Source organism: Anopheles bellator, chromosome 1 (genome assembly GCF_943735745.2).
Source record: "Anopheles bellator chromosome 1, idAnoBellAS_SP24_06.2, whole genome shotgun sequence".
Taxonomy (NCBI): domain Eukaryota; kingdom Metazoa; phylum Arthropoda; class Insecta; order Diptera; family Culicidae; genus Anopheles; species Anopheles bellator.
The window spans coordinates 58,558,959-58,580,564 of record NC_071285.1 but is presented as its reverse complement, the minus strand read 5'-3'; the positions used below and the strand labels follow the sequence as shown (position 1 = coordinate 58,580,564).

The following is a 21,606-nucleotide window of genomic DNA, read 5'->3' as shown; positions in this document are numbered from 1 at the left end:
CAACGTTGGAACGTTGCCGCTTGAAAGGTTCGACCAATCGCCAAGACCAAGATGATCACGCTTGAGAGGTACCGAGCCCCCATAGGGTCGTTGTCGCGACGGAAGCCCCCAACATTTGTCATTCGATGCTGGTGCCGTGCGGTTCGGTCCCGGCCCTGAGAAACTCTAGACGGACGGTTTCGTTACAGCGAATCCAACCGGCCGGTGCATGTGCAGCTTCGTGAGTGCGAAAAGTGCTCCCAAAAACCTTCGATCGGCTGGTGCTCGGTGCATGTGGTGTGCTAATTTGTTTGCGGAACCCCTTTTGTAACGCGGTCCCTTCAGGTGTTAAGCTGTCTAGGCCAGCCACGAACACGAGCACGCAATCCTAAAGTGGTGTGTATGGGTCTGGCGTATTTTCTCAGAAACAGGGGTGATAATTTGGAATCGCGCCCCGCGAGAGAGAGATAAGCGCAGCCCACACCGAGGACATCAGGTGCATTACGGTGCGCGGTGGAAACGGGCCACGGAGCGTGTGTAGTCCTCCTTAGCCACTCGACTCGGCGGATGGTCGTAGGCCGTGCCCCGCAGACGAGGAGTTTTACATTCATTTTCGGTTACTGAAAGTGCCCAGAAATCCGGTCGAAAGTTCATCGTTTACGTAGTGGTTCGTGTCCGTGCATTCAATTGGTTGCGGCCATTTAAATAATGTCCAAATTGTGGTGAAATACGAAAACGAACGAATGTAGTGCTCGCTATCGAAGCGAAGATCATGTGATCGCGTCGCGCCGTTGACGCAGTGAGAACTAATGCCAATTCCAACAAAAGATAGCAACCAACCGGATGATGGGACAGATGGCCCGTCCCCGCTGAGGCGTTGGAAACCGTCAAAAGTGGTTCAGCAAACGTCACGTGTGGTGTCGGTTCGTGTTATCAGTCTAATTGGCCCAATAAGACCGCTCTCTTGTAGATAGCGGACGTTAGTTTGTTGTTTACATTGCGAGACACTCCCGAGGGACAATTTTATTCACTAAACCATGGAGACAAACTAGCTGGTCTGACTTTGGGAGGGTTCCAGTTAAGGTCACCGAATGATTAGACAAAGATTACGATTAGATCTAGTCGAGTTGGATTTTTCCCAACGATAAACCCCTCATGTCAGCTTGTGGAAAGGCACGTCCGCCACGTCGCGATAGAAGCGATAAAAATATAAACAAATAAAGCAATATCCTGTCCCCACCTCGATCTGTTATCAACCCCGTTCAAGCGTCTAATCGAGCGACGATGAACGGTGATTTTATCGTACCTTCACTCTTTATCAACGAAATCGGTGCCCGGGGCGGAATTCCTCCCGAATGACCGCATTTTGATGGCGTAATCGGCTAGACATTCCCCCCAAAAAAAACGCTATGGCATTGTTACATCGGAACGAGGCGCGATCGAAATTAAAAGCTTTTCACACGAACCCCTCGACCACCTGGGTCGATATCTGATTTTGGCGTGAATGCTGTTTAATTAAAACTATGTTTCAGCCCCGGGAAAGGGTGAGAATTTAATAATCGTTGGCCCACCGACCGACGGCCAGCACATTGTGTGCATTTGGTCCGCCCGGTGGCCTAATATCGTCGTTAAAAGTGACCTGTCGTCGTGCGATGAAGCGATTCTCACATTCTTCGGTTCAAAAAGTGCAAGTCGTTCACGAGTGATTACCCGCAACATCCCGTGGCCGTATCGTGGCCTTTTCTTTAACAGCAACACGACAGATCGGTTCGGGTGAACAGTGAAGCATAAGTACGAAACATTCGACAAAAGGAAACAATCAAGCGATCGGGATGGCGCACCAGCAATGACACAACGGCCGTGTGTTCGGCGTGTCATGAGAAACACTTAAATTCCTCCCATCGATTTGGCGGGAGGAAGCCGGTTCCCGTTTCGCCGTCTACGCCATGCTCCCAGCCGACATGATGCTCACCGGACCGGGGCTTCAGGGGTCGTCCATGAAGCTGACACCGGGCATCGGTGTGACGCTGCTGATCGGCATCGCGGGAAGCATTTTCCTCGCCACCCAAACTCACCGACTGTTGCGCAGGTAATAAAGGTCCCGCCCGGTCGGGTCAGCGTAAAGTGCAACAGTTATTAATGGGATGCAGTCGCGCCCGAAACTTAGCCGATCGACCGATTGTTTCGGTGACCATTGTTGTTGCTGCTGCTGGCCCGGCATTGTGCGATCGGGTTCGTGAAATTATGCAGTGATGTAACGAGAACCGGTGGCACCGTGAGCCATGAGGTCACTCTTACGACCAGGATCATCGTCTGCGTGAAATGAGTAAAAGCAAATCAAACTAACTTTGCTTGTTGTTGTTTAGAATACTCTTCCGTCGATCAGCAAACAACTTTTTCTTTTGGCTGTCCGATCTCTGACCATCCCAAAACAATCATGACCTTCGTCAACTTCGGTGGCAAAAAAGCGGCTTCCCAAAAACGCTAAGTGTTTTATTGTTTGCTCGCCACCCAAAGAGAGGGTTTTTGTTTCATCTGTGGACCACTCGTGTGGTGTCTCTCGGAGCAGACAGAAGCCGTCCCGGTGGGTAAACAATGTTCCGACGGCAAAACGGAAGCGAAACAAATGGTCAAATGTGTGATACAATTGGTCACGTTGTGGTGTATCTGTGTGCGAGAGAGAGCGAGAGTTTATGGACTCGAGAGTGACACCCCCGAGCTGTGTGTGCGTGTTTTCGTCACACATGAAATGAGCCGTCCGTTGGCCGTCGCTGGATTGACCCCCACCGGTGTATGGTTCCGGGCCACGCCAGGTGTACCGCCGTTTCGTGTTTCAGTTCCCCCAATAAATGATGGCGTTCCCAGTTGAGTGTCAGGACCAAAAGAGATGAAAATATAGAGAGAAAGTAATGGAAGAATGCATCGAAGGATAGCTTTTCCTTACATGCGCTTTTTCGGGTCAGAAAGACTCCTCCACAGTGCGGGTGCACCGCAGTACAACGTGCCGTGTTGCTCTCCTCTTTCGCGCACATTCTGTTCCGGTAACCGATCACACACCGCCGGAGCTCCCCCCGCGCCGGAACGGAAGTCACGGCCGACAACCGTTCGCACGGCGATCGTGGTTACCATGTGGCCGCTTCGCTCTCTGCCCGTGCGCGGCTGTGTGTGGTTGTGTGGCCTATGTTTTCAAAACGAAACATCGAACATTTTCCGGACAGGTGGGTTCTAGACTGGAAAGGAACACGACGCAGGCAGCACGATCGGCATGCGTGCCGATGATGCGGCGGCCTAGAAAGGGAGGGCCGACGGTCTCCGAAAGCAAAAGCAATGTGGAGAGAGCGAGAAAAGGCCAACGGAAAAGTCGGAAGAGAAAAAGAACAACCGGAGCCAAACGAACCAATTACCCGGGGCCGTGTATTTGGGATGACCAGCACGTCGTCGTCCGAGGGGTTCGTCGCTTTTACCACCGGGCTGCCCCATTCAGTCACCGGTTGATGGCCGTTCTGCAACCTTCACCAAAGATCGCACGATCGCTCTCGGTGCTCGGTTGTTTGGTGGTGAAAATTTGATCCGTTTTTGTGTTTTGATGATTCATTTTCACCTTCAAGTGGCCTTTGGTTAGACCACAGAATGAGTTGAGGTTAGGTGCGCCGAGAGAGTGAAAATTTGAAAAACGATCCCGCGAGTGCCCGCGGATGGCCATGTTGTGATGTGCTCGAAAGGTGTTCTAAATTTGGTGCTATTGGTGTAAGAAGTTTGTTACAAACGTGGCGTGCCGTAGTTTTGGTGTAGTAGTTGTAGAACAGTGAAAACGTAGCTTTGTTTTGTTGCTTGTGTAGTGACCCCCGAGCTGACCCCCCCCACAACACTTGCCCAGAGGCCTAGGTAGCAGCTGTTTAGCATTGCCTTCACATTGACTGTTTCTCGCACTTCTTTCTCCCCACCGCTGTCAGAGGCCAAGGTGGCCAACTCTTGTGCGTGGCACTACGGCGTCAACACGGTCGAGCCGCTGTGGCTGACTAATTATCGGGCCGAATTTGCATTTCAACCGAAACGCGTAACGGTTTCGCGAGGTGCGAGAGGTTCAATGGCTTCACCGCTGCCCGGGGTTCCGGAAACAGGCTTTTACCCATTTAGATTGTCCACTTGATTGACCACCGCGCATTCGGTGGGGCGTATTCACCATTCCGCTTATGTATTTTGCCTATAAATGGATGTATACCTGAAATGGTGACCGGAACTGCTGGGGGTCCTTACTGGCGGATGGTGGCGAAGTTTGAGTTCCTAAAACGCACAAACCGATTACGATTTTCTTTCGACTGTTTTACCCTTTTATTCTCGGCATTAGAAGCACTGCCAATTGGCCAGGGAAACCGGGGGCACGTACATCCGATCCGTTCCGATGGGCTGCGATGAGGCTAGGCGATCGAGTTGCAGAAACACACTCACGAGGGAATGAGTAATATTCATTTTTATTCAAGTCGATAAATCGTCTCCACCGTCAGCCGAGCCGAGAAGACGCATATTAATTGTCTGCTTAACCGTTTCCGCTCCTACCGAATGGGGACAACTAGGCTGGGGGGGGCCATGTTCTAGCACCGAGCGCGCCTATCACTGTTGCGGGTTCTTTTTATGGAAAATTAAAGCCGTGTACCACTTGCAAATGGGCGATTTATCCAAATGGACCGACGGCCAGCAATCGATTTTGCAAACACAAGAAACTGACATTTTCGCGCGGCCGTTTGTGCAAGGCTCGAACCAACCTCACGCCGCTGCCATAGCAACGCTGCGGTGACAACGCGCGATTACTGGGATTCGGCACGGCACGTCAATGAAATGGATTCGATTTCCCAACTCATCGCCTGAGTAGGGAACAAAAAACCAAATCACGATGTTCAGTGCGTGACGTCAATTAAGGTGCTTTATTCTACATTTTTACAGTCTGCCCGACTCCTAACTCGTGGCTATTGTGCGAGACATAGACTTTAAAGCCGAAGTGTATTTGCATTGCAGCCGCATGCCCTGTCGCCGGCGCTCAAATTGATAGCAAACGATGCTGGCCGGCCCACGGGATCCGGATTAATGGGCCATTGTGCCTCGGTTGAATGCTGGTGCTATAGCTGGTGCTGTTTGCATAGTTATGTTTATCGTGCACTTATGCAACGGATTGACTGATTGACGCCTGATTGCTCCCTGCATTTAATAATGCATTAGCCACAGTTTTATCGATTACGGGGCCGACTTTGTTGATCACTAACGCGCAAACCTTCCCTGAAAAACGCTTACTAACGAAGCACCGTTACAAAATACTTGTTAATAATCCGACCGAATACCGATCCGAGTTCCAGCAGCCCGTATCACAACTCTCGTCGAGCACTGTTCCGTAGACGGTCGTAAAAAATTTGGCGATTGCGATTTGCCACATTCTCCGCCTCGATCTCGACTTTGTCTCGACTGCTTTCGCTCGTGTAGCCTCGTGGTAGCTGGCCAAGGGCAACACAGACCGTTTCGTCATCGACGATCGCGGTGTCCTCACGATTCGCTGCGGTTCGGTGTGGTGGCCATCGGCGGCGAAAGCGTCGCCGTCGTCGGCGGGGTCGACGCTGGGGTCGCCGCAGGGGTCGTCGTTGCTTCACTGCCGAAGGACGTCAGAGCGATCAGCTTCACGAAGACGACCTCGAGGACGCACAGCATAAAGAGAAACATAAACACCGCAATGTTGGCCTGCGGTTGCTGGGCCGGGTGCACCAGCCCTTTCGGGCCGCTGATCGTCGGCGGCGGCTCCACCAACGTGGTCAGCGTTTGCACCATGAACACGGAAAGAACCATCGTTTCCGGTGTTGCTCCTGCTGCGGGTGACTGCACCGACGAGGTTGAATGCGGGCAGGCCGCCTGCCCGTGGGGGGGCCTCGTGTTGACCTTTCAACGGCTTGATAGCTTCAATTGCACATTTCCGCCACTCTTCGCGAGGAGGTTATGTGCGCGACTATCACCAGCACCACCACCACCACCAAGACTACTGTCGGGCGCTTATCACTCGTACGCACACGGGTCAATCCACAAGACGCAAGATGTCTCAAGAGGGGCGAGAGATTCGCTAAATATATCTCTTCGACCTCCGCCCCTCTGCACGGGCACGCACACACGGGCAGACTGGCCGAACGATCACGCACTATCTTCGGGCGTGTTGAAGTGGTCTATTTTATGGCCTTTCCACACAGCTGAAGTCGCGAGACATGGAACTCATGGAACAAATGGGACAGCCGCGGCGGTCAACGTTTCGTGTCGCGTGCTCGATCGGTACTGACGGAGCGATCCAGCCACGATCGTCGTGGCGTGGCGATCGTGAGCTGTGGATTTTTGACTAGTGTGTGGAGCGCGCTACGCCATCACCTCACCGCGTATATGATGGCGCGTTGCGTTGCGCTTTTGCATCGGAACAGAGGTACCTTGCGCAGTCGCTGGACGCTGCCCGTTTGTCGCAATCACCGGCCGTCGGGGCTGGAAATGCAGCACAATCGAAAGTAAAAGCATATTTATCAGCAGCAGCAGCAGCATTTCGGCGGAACCTGATTTCCGAGCGGACTAGAAAAGCGGTTCCTTCGCTGTAACAAAGACCAGATTCGGGCAAGGGACACATCGACCACGAGACGTGTTATGCTTTCCGCATGCGTGTCCGATGTTTTAAATTGGAAATTTAGCCCGATAACGCACCTCAGCCGAGATCGTTAGCGACGTCCTTCGGGGCCAGCATATCGGGCTGTGTTTTTCCACCTACTTCACCGATCTAATAATTGAGGCCGTTGCACATCTCAGGCGCCCTCCATCGCCGGTGTTGTGGCTGAACTGATTACCGTGCCCGAGCACGGCAGATAGCCACGGAATTGCGGTAGTCGTTTATCAGCACTGCGCCCTGGCATTTCCACTGCGGCCCACCATACAGATAAACGGTGCAACAAACCGCGGGTGTTAGGAGACGGCAAAAACGGTACATAAAGGCCAATAATCCACGACGCCGTACGATGATTCAATGAATGCATATTTAAACGATCAATTTATCTTCCTCGGTTTGTTGGAGGCGCGAAACGGACCGTGCAACGGATCTTCCCCACGATTACCATCGATCAAATGCCTTTCTCCGTTTGGCCTTTGCTATTTCTTTCAATCAGACCTCTCGGACTCGGACGAATACGATTCATTTCGACTGTTCGCTCTTAAGAAAGAAGCTCGAAAGATACAAAAACGGCCAAACGCAAATGTGGGACGGCCATTCGAAAGCTTGTGGCCTCAGCGAGACGTTATCGTCTTGGGCCTCCGGCAGCGGTCGGATTGCAGCACCGCTCGAACCGATTATATAACCAACGATACCTCGGATAAGGTTTCGCGATTCCGGTGGCCGAAGGGACCAGCCACCAGGTCCACACTGAACAGGTTTCCACGTCCACGCAGCGAACCGAGAATGGACGTGTCCTGGACGGCACCCGGCCCATCGAAAGCGCGGACGACAGATGTGTTTAAACGCGGAATAAACTAATCGAACGGAATTTGAATCGCACGGACACACGCATGTCTAATTAATCGCACCGATAGCGTCATCGGTTTGATCCGCGTGTCAACTGTTGACACAAAAATGCAGTGCCATAAATGAGGCGGATTAGTGTCAATCCGGTTGAGGCCGGGACGGGACGAGCCGGGCGCGTTGTTGTATTGTGATTGACGGACTCGCAGTTTGCAAGCACCCCTTTTTATCCAAGACCCCAATCCCAACCAGCGCATGTTTGTCAATTTGAACCACTTATGCTCTGGTCCTTTCAGCAAACTCAGCCAACGACGGCGTTCATCGCGAAAGCCCGATGCGGCAGAGTGTTACATGTGTAACGCAAACGTAGAGCTCGAAAGCACGGACAGGTAAGTTGCGTCAGACCGAAGGTTCGACCACGCACACAGGCAAGCGAAAGGGCCACTAATTCATCGCTGAAACTGGCCACCGTTCCCGGACCTTTTTCGTTTTGTCGCCCTTGCCAACGCAGCTTCGCAACATGCCGTGGTTGCGAAAGAATGGTCTGCCGCGGAGAGAACTGCAGCCAGTGGGTGGAATCGATCGGCATCTGGGAGTGCACCGGGTGTCAGTCGAACCGCGTCATCCAGCAGAAGGCCGGCGAATGGCTGCTGAACCAGTTGACCGCCCGGTTGAAACAGCCCGGCCCGGTAGAGCTGACGGATGGCAACCTGCTCGGCCTCGGTTTGGGTAAGTCCTGCCGATGGATTGCTGATCCTCCGGAGTGGTGGTTTTTCACCGCAACTTCCGTTCACAGACTCCGATGATGCGCGCAGTACGGTCAGCTCGTCGACGGTGTCCGCCAACCAGCGGATCAAGGTGCGGGAATTCATCGAGGAACTACTCTCCGGCATGCTGCATGGCTCGCTGGACGATGTGTCCGTCGGGCAGCTATCCAAACACGAAAGCTGTAAGTACCAGAGTCCACTTTTCTTTACCGTTCTCTGTTTGAAATCCGCGCGGAGTTAGACGGAAGCTACCACTGGGCTGTATTGCGTGTTGCCTAACAAAAGGCGCACCCGATTGCCCGAACTCACCACGAATCCATCACGAATCCACCACTAATTCGAATTCGTTTCAACGTTTCATTTTTGTTACTCGCCAACGACCATTTTTCTTCCATTCACCCAACAGATATTAGACTTTTTCGCAAGTTCCACACACGTTTGAGCAGGTGTCTGTACAATCTTGAACTATCGATTCATCACTCACTCATGGCGGGTAAGAGTCTGGCGTCAGGGCGGTGGCCGCCCGTTCTTACCACGTGTAGCGTGTTGCCTCTCTTACTACCCTGTGCACCCCATCTCCGCATGCCAACAGCCACCGGATTACACCGGTAGAGTTCGTGCCGTTTGTGCTCACATTAGCGTTGTTATGATTTTTCGCGCATCACCTGCACCTCCGTCTCCGGCTCTATCCGCACGCGAATGCAATCCGTTCCCTTCCTTCCACTTCCGGTCCACTCGTTGCCCTTATCTTTCCACCACCCCCCCTTTACTGTCCTCGTTTAAAGGCGAGTGCATGAGTGTTAAGGTTTCGTTTTCCAATTAGACGCACACTACTACCCTTTCATCCGGCCACAAGATCAGCGTCCAAGGGCCTGGGCTGGAAGTGCACAGTTTAGTGCACCCAGCGGCGGCCACAGTAATTGATTGCTTTATATGCCCTCCGACCTCGGCCACAACAAAACGGCCCCTTCCGTGCAAACAATGCACGGTACGCAATTTTCTCACCCTAGCCCAAGCCCCTGGACTTGACCTTTTCCGGCGCGTGCTCCCTGTAGCTCCGAGCACACGGCCATCACGGTCACTTCCGGAACAACCGGGTCCGACCGGGCGATCTCATAAATTACTTTCGCAAAAATGTGTCACACCAAAACGCGACCACACGAAACGTGCCACCCCGACCGAAATCATCCAGCAAGTGTCCGGCCAGAAAAGTTTCCCCGAAAGAACCCGGAACGGGGCTGAAAACTATGGCGCTTCTTTCGAACGAAATAAAAAATGATTTTGCACGAAAACCGAGCGTGAAAAGAACGCAGCAAAGTGTAACAAATTGGGTTATGCATCAACCGCCGCCCCCGATGGCCCCCCGATTGGAGCGCCAGGACGACACGTTCGGGTCGAAAAAAAACCGGACCGTGGCCCGGAACAATTCATCATCCTGGCTGGCTGGGGAGCATGTGTCGCAGCGTGTCACGTTAACCGTGTCAGGGAGGCCAACGCGATGGGCGAACCGCTTATCGGAACCGATCGGTGAACGGATTAAAAGGAGACAGTGACAGAAATTGGGGTGGTAAATTTTAAGGAGTCTTTAGATGATTCAAAAATCACACCAACAGGATGCCATAGGCTGATGATGATGGTTCATTGTTTTAAAATAACCACACCGGTGACCGGTTCCCGGCTGACTCATGCAGCATTATTTGACCATTCATGGCGCGGAATCTTTCAGCAAATCAAGCGTTCGATTGTGCTTCGCCTTCGCGGGGAACCGGCACCGGCAGATGGGTGTTTTCACCAAATTTTTGTGCCGCTTTTGTTGTGGCCGCCCCGGGAGAACCTGTTTCAGGAAGTTGTTCACTCCAACAGGCCACAAGTTTCCAATCGTTGCTTTCGATCCTTATAAGGGGTGTATAGTATGCGAACTAGGCCCGACTGATAACGGTGTTATCACCGTGACCTTACTTAAAACTTAAACCCTTTCGGTGGCCAAATCGATCCGTAAAAACGCGTAGCGGTCCGTGCCGTGCCGTTGTTTGCTATTGATATCAACAGATAAAAGGTTCGCCGGGAATGCAGACGAATTGATAAGGCCGGAGCCACCGCCCCAAAACGGTGACGTCAGTGGCCCCCCCTCTGATAAGTGCCCCCGGTGACACGGCGAAACAATCGTCACGTGGATTACTGTCAGAGGAATTCTCGGAGTTGAATCGCGTGAATTGGCTTTTACTTTTTACGCAACCGACCCCGTTCAGTTCCCACGACGATCGATCGGCGCCTGTTTGCCGAGGGCTCCAACGGACACCACCGGATGGGTTTTGCATAATCAAACACCTCCGGCCGGGCCGCGTTGAAAGCTCTTCTAATGCGTGATGCGGTCATCGCGTCCTTCTTAAGGTCGCAAGCAGCAGCTGCGTAGCTTCTCTCACGATCGTGTCTCGTTAGGGGGTGACTTGAACCCTCACCTTGCGGCGTGTGAGCAACCCTCTCTCTCTCTCCCTCTCTCGCTCTCTTAAGCCCCGTAAGCCCCGCTCTGGGCAAAGGATTTCCGTGGCGCGGCAACACGCGACAGGTGAACGTTCACACACGCAACCGCACGCGCGCGCGCGCTGATGGTGTGCGTTTCACGCGGTTGGCGCAGGTACCGGCGGCTTCAGCGACGGTCCGATGGCTCAGTTCTGAACGCGGCGCGCACGATCACGGTGGGGCCAACGACTACGACGACGGCAGCTGTGGCCACGATAACCGAACCTCGCGAAATAAACAAATCGAGTACGCGCGCCACCAACGTAAGGTGCCCGGCCCGGGTTCGAGAGTGAAGTTTCGTGACCAACGGCCTCGTGGGCTGATTGTGATAAGATCACGCTGTGCACGGTTCAGACGGTGTGCGATAGTGTCTGGCGTTACTGGCTATTTACCCACCGACCGGCAGAGCGAGATAAGCGTCTCGGTGTAGCCTCCGTGGCCTCCAATCCAAAGCCGGAGTACCTGTCGCGAAGGACATTGCGTTTTGTGCGGAATTGATTGGATTTCGCTCCGAGCCTCGTGCGGTGGACATTTACGGGCCCAAGGATTTATGTCGTCTCGATGTCCAGTCCACGGTCCAGCGGTTTTTGATGGCTCGCCCCGCACCGTAATCCGATTTCTTCCGTCCGCCAATAAATCCTGCTCGCTCGGGGCCGGTGGACGTCTTTCGCGCGCAAATCATAAATCGGCGTCGGATCGGGGGGGGGACGACCGTCAGCAATTGAAATGATTGCAACTTTTTTGATGGATCGCGGCCACTCACGGGTGGGTGGCTGGCGATGCTATAACACATCTCACCCCCTCCCGTGTTGTGCCCGTTGAAATCCCCGCGATTACGTGCCCGGAAAGGGGAATGATTCGCTCGTGACTCGCGGCGGGACCCTCACGAGTGACACGGACCGCGGTGGAAAGGACTTTCCCTAATTGGCTCATCGGGCCGCATCATCTGTCTCGTAATCCGGCCCGGGGCCCGGCTGATTCACCTCCAATTAGTCCGATCGGCCAACGGTGAACAAGTGAAAAGTTTTACCACTCTGCCACCGTGGAAATCGAGTGCGGTCCGGGAAAGGCAACAAAGTTCGAAAGGTATCGAACACACTCGAACCGCATGAATAAGTCATCCGCCCGGTGGCTGGAGTTCCGGCGAAAAACCTTATCATCGTGGAGTGCCGCGTGCCGCGATTTATTATTGTTGGCCCACCTTTCGCCCACCATAACACGGTTTTTATTAAACACACGGCTGCAACTGATTGGAGCAGCTTTACTGTTACCACGATTCGATCGACGTTTCAAAGTGTGCTTTCGTCGAGCGGGGCCACAACCTTTCGGTTTCGTTGCCGGACGTGTCCGGTTCGGGGTTCATAAATATTTTCCTCATATTTATGGATGGTCTCAATCCGGTGGAAGTGAATCCTCGACCAGGGGCTTCGAATTAGTGGTGGTCGCATTTTAAGTTCTTCCATCGTCATCGTGCGTTAGAAGAATATCATGAAAAATTCACGACAGCCGGGTGGACCAGCTGGTTTTTGGGCGTTCTTCCGCTTTTCTTTCGAAGAAGAATTCATCAAACCGTGCAACAAAACCGGTGGCCGATTACTGTCACACTTAACGGGTTGATTTATGAGAGTGGCTGGACTTTGAAGTGTCTAGATTTAACCGAACGGCCACCGGTTTTGGGGCCGACTTTCGAATGAATCGCTTCCCAGTTTTATCGTATCTTGCCCGATAAACATCCTAAGCTCTTCAAACAACGGCACAACAGTCGCAAATCCCACCGGTAAGCTTCCCGTGGGCAACCCTGCGGTGGCCTGCGGATTATGTTTGCGATCGAAACCTCCTATCGGTGGCGCAACGTAAAATCAAATCCACTATCTCTTATCGCGTGCGGGAGCTGTAACCGAGCTGTGGTCGCCGTGTGCTTTATGTCCACGGAATTCGGCATGGTGACACTGCGACCGACTTCCGCCTTATTTTGCTTCACGAACCAAACGAACCGACCACAATGACAATGAAACTTTTCCAATAATCGCGCAACTCACATCCGAGCTCCCCACCGCAAGCGGATCCGAAAAACTTTAGGGCACCGAGCGGCGGCGGAACCCACTAATTCCAGACCTCAAACCTCCGTTCGTTTTGGTCGACTTGGTGGCGAGAATTTAATTAAGTCACGGAGCTGCAGCAGAAGGAGAAAAACAATTTTCTTCGCTGTGGCCTGGGTGCGCCACACAATTGCGTATGATTGGGGCGCCCGCGGCCACACTGTAAATTGCGCGGAATCGATCGGCGGAGAAGGATGCTTTGGGATGCGGCAAAGGTTCGGCAAATCTCGGTCTCGGTTTTCGCGCGCGCGGTCGATACAGTGTTTGGTTGGTGCAAGTTTCGGATGCAAATTAAATTAAATCCTCCGGTTCCCGGTCCAGGCCGCAGATCTGTGATAGGAAGAAGGCCCGGTCGTGTCGCTCGGTCTAAGTGTGTCATCGGTGTGTGATTTGTGTGATCGAAAGGAGAAAAGTTTCCTCCACAAACAGTGAAGCGATGGAAATCACCAGTTGTTCGATGATCAGTTGGTACGTGGTGGCCGCCATCGCGTCGTACGTTGCCGCTCACGTCCTCCAGGTTGTGCTCGGTAAGCTCCGTTCCAATTGATGATCGATCGCCTGCATGACGCCTGCAATATTCCTGTCACGAGACTCACAGACGGAACGCTACCATTATCACTGCAATCAGAGTCGGATTCAGGTCGATGGCGCTCAGCTAACCTACCGATGGGTGGTATTCAATTTATCATTTACATTTTTGCAACCCACCCGCGACTGATACCGCAAGAAAGGGCGTTTACTCAAAAGACAACCGAAGGCTAATTTGGGCGTGAAGCGAGCGCAAGAAAAAGAAACGGAAAAGTGATCGCCAAAAAGGTTGCTCTCGGAGGGGGTTTCAAGGGCGTTCAAAGCATTCACTGAAAGATCGAAACCGATCGGCCACAAACCATTGCATAAGCGATCCCGAAACAAAAGCCTTTAATTAATTTAGAAAAATATTCCCGCGTTACTTACGACATCGGCTTCTGGGCCGTACCGTAACCGTGGCCGAAACTTCGACTCCGAGAAATTGAGGAAGCCGGCCTCCGGCCCATCCAAAATTGGCACTGGCCAATCGCATTAGTTTACCCTTTCGAAAACGAAAGCACCAATCCCTCACACGCATGGCCACCGCTACCGGTTCCGGTCCGGCCGATTGGCCCGGTAGACACTGCCGTTATTAATAAATATTTTATTTTCGGCTCGACCACTTCATTACGCTCTGTCAGCTTGTCTCAGCGGGCTATTAGCGGGACAGGAATCAACCGGCGTCCGCTATCACCGCGACGTATCTAATCTTGTGCAGGGCGTTTGAAGCTCGCCTCACCGCAACAGCTTACCGTTTGAATCTCGGTCGCTTCCGTCGGACTTTGACGCCATTTAAGTCCACTAATCGTACAGCTCTTAACGCGATCCGAGCCGAGATTAGATCACTTTTTGAGCACTGAACTTGACACTGCAGCGTGCGGATTACTTTCGTCGGCCAGTCGGACGGGTCTCACCTTTCGCTCTTCAATTTCGCGACCTTCGTGCCCTTCACGCGGGCCTCGGTTACATCGGGCTTGGGGTTCAATTGCACGCCGCTTTACAAATTAATAGCCAGCCCGCTCGGAGAGAACAGGTTTCTCGGTGCCGGGCCGGTTTTCTCTTCTCCCCGCGTGAAGGACGTTTACCCTTCCTTGAAGGACGCACCGAGCATTGCGCTTAATCCTTGCTCTGTCATGCGTATCGCGCAAAATTAATTTACAAACTCAATTACTCGTCGTCGGTGGTTGGCAGCATAAGCGGCATCGGCAGCAACATGCATACCTCGTGGCAGTCCTTGGCTTTTTCTGTGGTCCTCTCTCCCTTGGGGAAGCGCAATCAATCGGCAACAATAAAAAATTGACACCACTAGCCGCCGCCGGTGGTGCAGTCATCCATTAAATTGCCCATACGGTCGCCCTTTTCCGAAGACACTCGCCGGCGCGCGGCGTGTAATGCTGGTGTTATGCAAATTGCGCCGTCCGTACGCCGCCGCGTGTACTAAGGGCGCAGGAAGATTGCGCGGCACGCGTTCGTTTGACCGGCAGCCATGTGGAAAACACGCTAACAGGCCGAGTTTGCCATTTCGATTTCGGGTTCGCTTTTCCTCGTCCGCGAGTCGCGCGTGATCAATCGAAAATAATGACCACACCACACAACACCGGTCCGGGTTGACCGGTGCCGTGCTTGAAACCACTTCCGAAGTGACGACGGTGGGTACCGAGTTTTGGTTTTCTCAGAAGCATAAGCAGCGTCTTCCTCTAAAGCGCCAGCACCGGTTGTGGCCTTTCGTTTTGTGTGTTCTGTTTTGTTTCTTCCCCTTTTTTGGGGCACACACGCTGTAGGGTTTATGTTGCTCTTTTTGCTGGTACGTGTGGTTTGCGCCTTATGGCCCCCCGATGTTTACTGACAAACTGGTGGTGGTGGCCACACGGCCATCCGCATTCAACAAAGCCGAGCTGGCAAGCTAATTCCGATTCGATCACTTTAATTTACTTTAATTTGTGAGTATCGATCTCCAGCAGATGGGGATCAATTAAACAGTCTGGGGGTTGCATTAATTAGGTTAATTTTGCCTATGACCTTGAACGAAGCTAGGGGTCAATTTTGGGCCGCAGCCTGACAGAAACCTGACGGAATGTAAAACAATAGCAGATCCGCGCACGTGACGCGCTTACCGATGCTCTTCCAAACTCAACTTTTAGAAAATCCATCTTTTTCCATCACAAACATAAACTCTTCTTCGAGGGACCCGGGAATGAATTCAATGTTTTATGGCGCACGCTCCGTCAGCTTGTTGTGTGTGAACCTTGTGGCCGCGTGAAAGTTATGAATAAAACACATTGTTTGGCACAAAAACAACGATTCACCCGTCAAGCATGTGCCGAAGTGAATAAACCATTATTGCTAATAATTGTTGCCTTACATGAGCGAGAAAAAAAAGGTTTGAATTAGCAACATTAGGCAGTTTGTCACAACCTGCACACCCCTTTGCGGCAATTGGAATCAAGGATCGAGAGAGCTTCGGGCCGCAGCTCTAGCTAATGACGCGAATTTGTAACGAGTTTAAAAAAAGCCAGCCGTCAAGAAGCGAAGATCGAGCCGGTCGCGGCTCTCCAAAACTGCATGTCACTCACAAACACCCGAGAGCCACGGGCCACATTAGCGGCTGACCTTTTCTTGCCCTGCAAACAACAACATTAGCCTTACGTGGCACGTGAAGCGCGTACGGACCTGTGGGGTTCACCTGATCGCGAGAGATCATTTAAGAAGAGTTGTCCTTGGCCGAGCCGGTGATCCGTGTAGAATCATTAATTGCATCCCATTACAGCACGTGTGGGGTTATGACACGCATACAGGATGTGATCCCTGGCTCGTTACTCTATCGTTCTGACGCACTCTACTCTTCAGTTTCACTCTCTGTCTCTCTCTAGTTGCAACACCGTAATTACCTTCTAGCGCATGGTCTTAGTTTCGTTTACTATTTTCTTCATCTCTTCCTTCAATGTCACGTTGCGTTACAATTCCTCGCCGACTCTAATGCTGTCCATTATTTTTTCATCCCCACCAACCTGCCTGCGGTCACAGATCTACCACTATGGGAAGGTCAACAGCAGCATCACAGCCCGAGCGATCAGCACTTCGAGCTGAAGCAGCTCGTGCAGAAAATCCTGGAGGAGATCGGCAAACTGCCGGAGCTGCTGAACCAAAGTGGACTTCCGCTGCGGCCGGAAGAGCATTTGCCGTACTTCGATCCGCGGAAGTACGAGCAACTGTTGGCCACAGCGGTACTCAATAAGGTAGGTAGCCGTTAGGTGGATAGAACTAGGGCAAACCAAAAAATCATGTCGCACAAGGAATAATCCCCGAGCGGGCCGGTTAACCGATTGAGAGCAGTCGCTTTTCGAATGCTATCGATTACCGTTGGTCTGCGTATCGACGGACCAATCGATCAGCTGGTCAAAGTTGCACCGAAGTTGCACCAACTAACGGTTCTGGCTGTAGTTGCGTGCCGTGCCCCGTAAGGGCATGCAGAAATAGGTTGGCCACCCCTAGCTTTGAGCACTTGATAGGATTCGATAGTTTTCCACTGACGCCCCACAGCAGGCGGTGCTGTGTGCGGTTTGTGCACGAGTTCAGTCTAAACTTGGCCCTGTTCAGATAACAACACACAACCGCGGTGTGGCGCGTCTTGATATCGGAACGGTCGTTCGATAGATGGTAGACGAAGGGGCCACCTAGTGGCACCTAGCGAGATATTATCATCTAGACCCCCATCATCGGTTGTTATCGCGAGAAACCTATTTGCGGGAACGATAGGTCCGAACTCAACGTTAATTGAACTTGCTGTCCGGCGACAGTCGGTGGGACACGCTTTTGCTGTAGATCCTGTAGTGGCGCAGTAGCATAGTGTATCGCCGAGTTCCGCTGTTCAAGGCCAGTGATTCGATAGTTACCAACGATGCTCGGTCTTTGCACGGTTGCCCTCGAACTGGTGTATCTGTACTTTGTGATTGAATATTTTCTCCTCGTGCCAGGTGGTGGACGACTATCGGAATCCGAAAAATTTCGCTAACGTCGGCGCTGGCGACGTGGCAGGTAAATCGGGCGAACTCGGCAGCACGTTCGACATCAACCACAACAAGCTACCGGAAGGAGGTGAGTTCCCCAATTCAGTAAAGGTTAAAGTTTATCTTTAAGGATGTGCTTTTTCGTTGTAAGTGTCATGAATCGTGTTGTTTCAATATTTCTTGTCCCAAAATCACAAAAGGACCACTGTAAAGTGCAACTTTTCAGCTTCGAGTCACAGCTGAAATCGTGAAAACGAAACCCAATCCAATTACGAGAAACTTTCAATTTCATTGTGCGCCATTTTACGACCTGCAGTAAAGAAGGCGTCTAGAGGCCATCTCAAGAGGTGACTTTCGCCGTGCAGGTTACGTTGTCATTCGATTGGATTAGAACACCAACGGCAAAACGTTCAATCTAGAAGGCGCCGGGAAAGTGGCACAATAAAACCGATGAAAACACGTAAGCAATGGAGGCGCCACAGCAACGCATGCCATTTTTTTGACATTTTACAAATTACCGTTGCGTTGTTGGAATAAGAATATCGCACGAGACTCACGCGTACCTGCAATCGTTTTGAACCGGGGGCGGGAGTAATTGCATTTATTCTCGCCCCTCCGTCTTCAGACACTCTCGTCCCGATGGAGGAGTCCTTGTCTTGGCAACGTGTAGGGTAATGCAATTATAGCTGTGCCTCCGCTGTTTCCATGGTTCCGTCTCCGTTTTCTTAGCTCCACAGTCGCCCCTCGCTTTACTTTTGATTGTTTTGATTTTCTGGATGCATTTCCCTCGAACTCAACGCAACACGGGCACACTTCGTGGCCTACGTTTTTCATGGTTACTTTATCGTACAACAGTTAACGCTTATTTCTGTAGCCTACTGCAATCGCTTTAGCGCCGTTCCTTCAAGGTTCGCAACCTCCTTAAGGATCCTCAGCTCAATCTGCTTGCCCCACCGGAACAGAGTGTCTTAATGTTGTACTTTTCTGTCCATTTCCATTCGTACGCTGCAGCTGCCGGGCCCCGCGGCTTGCTTAACGAAGAGTCCCTCAGGCAGATGTCGGTAGTGGTAAGTAGCGAGCGCGAATTTTGGATGACCCACCGGTAGCTTTCAACCCCCTAACCCCCGTTCCGTACAGGCCGACGAAAACCATCAGCACGAGGCCATTCTGAACGGTGCCACGACCGATCGCCGGCTATCCGACACCGACGAGTCCTACCTGAGTGACTACATCCAGCGCCACAAGGTTCCGCTGCCCGATCTGTCCGACACGACCGGCTCGGGTTCTGGGGCCGAGGACGACGATCTGCAGTCGCTGAAGTCGAACGCCACCGATGGTACGTGGGAAGAGAACTGGCTGTTCCGCAAACGTCAACTGAAAACCACAGAATCCTCCATCGCCATGCTCGTCCCGTCGCCGACGGAAGAGGTGAAAGCGCTGATTGGGGACAAGAATGCCGACGAGATTAGCGACCTGTCGGAGGCGGGCTCCGACTGTGAAGGATACGAATCGGATGGCAACGTGAAGGCACACGATTCAAGCGAAGGAAGACAACCGCCCGTGGTGGATCCAACCAGCGGCAGCAGCAAAGAAACGAGCGAAGGTATATCGTCCTCGTCGAGAGCGAACGATTCGCTGGACGAACAGCTGGCTCCGGACAGTCTGGTGTCGATCAACTCTTTGCCGGGTAATGAGGCCGTCCTTTCGGAAGCCAAAAACGATCAGCTGTTGGAGGATCAAGTGACTCCGGTGGTCACAGGTGGGAATGGTGTCGTGGAACCGCTGCTGGTTGACGATCTGATCAGCATAGAACCGATCGCCGAGAAGGTGGAAACAAAGAACCCAACCTTGACCAATCCATTCCTGGACGATCCGTTCGAGACGAACAACAACGTAATAACGGACGATGTGAAGTTACTGCAGCGCACCGATTACAGACAATCGACCAGCGACACCCGGTAAGTGCGTGGATCCTGTGCTGACATCTGGTAATGTAGCTTAATGCTGCTTCACTTTGCGATCGCTTGCCTTCCTGTGTCCCGCATGTTCTATCTTTTTTCGTTGATAAGAGGGTGACATATCATTAAGGCATCTCTACTTTCGACCCAACGTTGCGCAGTTTCATGAGCGTAGCTCTGTTCTCTCTCTCTCCATTTCAGTTCCTTTCTCGAACCCAGCAGCAACGGTTCCAACAACCGAAAAGAAATCCCAATAGATCGAGGTAAGTCCGCTCGGCCTCCACCGCAGCTCTTACAGTTTACCATAACCCTTCGCTCGAGCACCGATGGTAGCGGCAAACCGACCGCCGTGTAGCGTTAACTCAAGCACCACCACCACCTGCCAACGCCTGTACCAATTGTACTCGATTCCTCTGTACGCACCTAACATTAACAACCTTAACCATCTTCTTCAGCCTACCAACAACATACGCATTCGAACATATCTCCATCAAATCCCGTAGCAGACAGTGTAACAAACGTAGCGCTGGCGGACCACGATCCGCCCGATCCTAGTGTAGCCGATTTGGGTCCCCATGGTGATGGTGCAAGTAGTGCAAGTAGTACAGCTAACATAAGCAGTAGAAAGAATACTAACAACCTTGAGTGTCTCGTGCCGGAAGCCTCAATGCTGTTGCTTCAATCGCTCACACCGCCAAGATCGCCGGTGCCACAGATCTTATCGCCCCACCCGATCATGATGACCATCACGGACGTGTTCGATCGTATGGCCAGCTCTCCGCTGGCCTCCATCTGTGAGGAGCTTCCACCGATGGCAATGCTGGACGACGGAGAAGATTCCGTGGGATCTCCACCCGAAATTGACACCCCGTTGGGGCGCATCGTGGAAGAAGAACGATCGTTCAATCCCTTCCAGTCGATCGATGACCATGAGTCGATACAATCGGTGCACACAGCGAAGGGAGACATGTGGTCCCGTTCGAATAGTTTTCAAGTGGATCAGGACAACAGCGAGTACCGGACGGTGTCTGAAGTGACCAACAACAGTCTCACCATGATGGATTCCTTCGATGAAGATGAAAGCAATCTGCAGATTGAAGACGATGAAGCTCCCCCTGAAGACGCTCCTTCTCCGCATTCAGCTCCCAGTGTCGCGATCTATCTGCGTGACCAGGAAGAGGTAGAATTCTCTGGACAGCCAGACTCACTAGAAGACGCTAAGCTAACCCCAACACCGGATTACGATCCGTTCGAGAGGGACGCAGGAAGTTCATCACGAATAACAATGCACCCCGATCTGGTTACGTTCGAAAACGTTCCCAGTCCGGAAGGACCTTCAAAAATAGCGATCGTGACGCAGCAGATGAGAGCGTACTGTGAGGAGTTGAAGGGTATTCTCCATCCGGAGGACGTGATCGAACTCGATCCGGAAGATCCGACAGAACAATGGGAAATCGTTGAGGCACCGAATGAACCTGCCGATACTGCCCCACAGGCCACTGCGTCCTGGGACGGTTCGACGCCCGGTGAAACGGTGGACCCGACTCCAATCATTCTCAAACCCGTAACAGAGTACAGTAACATCGAGCACGTTCAGGAAGCGGTTCCCATGGAAGAGCAAACGCAGGCCCTGCCTGAAACCAGGATGGACATGGAGACCTACCCGAGGGCTTTGCACGTTTCCTCTCCGGAACCTTCGCATCATACCGTCGGCATAGGGAGCGGGGCGACGACCGAAGAACCACCAGCGATGACGACGTCTCCCTCAACCGCCGACGAGCCCGAGCTGATGCTGGCTTCAATCGAGTCCCAATCGGAGTCAAAGATCGAGGACACCAGCATGCCGTTTAGTGACACAGAGCTTCCCTCACTTTCATCACCACTTCTCACCACGTCTTCTTCCGCCATTAACACCTGCATGCCAACTAACTTCACGGACCAAACACAAGCCTGCACCAGCCCAAACACTGACACTAACCCCTCGAATGGCGATTGCGCCGAGAACCAAGTCTCTCAAGCTCCCGAAGCCGGGAAACCGACCCAAACCGATGCTGATTGTTCGATTATTCCAGCACAAAAAGAACCGGAAAATGGGTTCCCCACCACCCAGGAAGGAACCCAAGGGACCGAGCAGGATGAGCCTCTAGATCGGCCGGACACGTTGATACCAGGTAATTCGCGAATCCGATC

The 21,606-nt window shown here is 52.5% G+C and overlaps 2 protein-coding genes across 2 annotated transcripts in view; one reads left to right on the top strand and one right to left on the bottom strand.

Annotated features, from left to right (window-relative positions):
- Positions 1–21,606, top strand: part of LOC131216006 (uncharacterized) — a 30,851-nt gene that overhangs the window by 1,329 nt on the left and 7,916 nt on the right. Inside the window, exons 2-11 of the mRNA XM_058210401.1 lie at positions 7,795–7,887; positions 8,010–8,227; positions 8,295–8,447; positions 8,672–8,758; positions 16,476–16,687; positions 17,426–17,546; positions 18,470–18,525; positions 18,596–19,416; positions 19,618–19,679; positions 20,079–21,466. Of these exons, the coding sequence (XP_058066384.1) occupies positions 7,795–7,887; positions 8,010–8,227; positions 8,295–8,447; positions 8,672–8,758; positions 16,476–16,687; positions 17,426–17,546; positions 18,470–18,525; positions 18,596–19,416; positions 19,618–19,679; positions 20,079–21,466 (3,211 nt within the window). The remainder of the gene's footprint in view (positions 1–7,794; positions 7,888–8,009; positions 8,228–8,294; positions 8,448–8,671; positions 8,759–16,475; positions 16,688–17,425; positions 17,547–18,469; positions 18,526–18,595; positions 19,417–19,617; positions 19,680–20,078; positions 21,467–21,606) is intronic.
- Positions 4,476–6,255, bottom strand: LOC131206579 (uncharacterized). Its single transcript, XM_058199182.1, has 2 exons — positions 5,313–6,255; positions 4,476–4,841 (listed from the first exon to the last, which is right to left on the bottom strand). Exon 1 carries the CDS (start codon positions 5,806–5,808, stop codon positions 5,512–5,514), a length of 297 nt encoding a protein of 98 aa, XP_058055165.1. The 5' UTR covers positions 5,809–6,255; the 3' UTR covers positions 4,476–4,841; positions 5,313–5,511.

Coding starts and splice junctions, on each gene's coding strand:
- LOC131206579 (XM_058199182.1), bottom strand. CDS start 5,808: ATGGTTCTTTCCGTGTTCATGGTGCAAACGCTGACCACGTTGGTGGAG.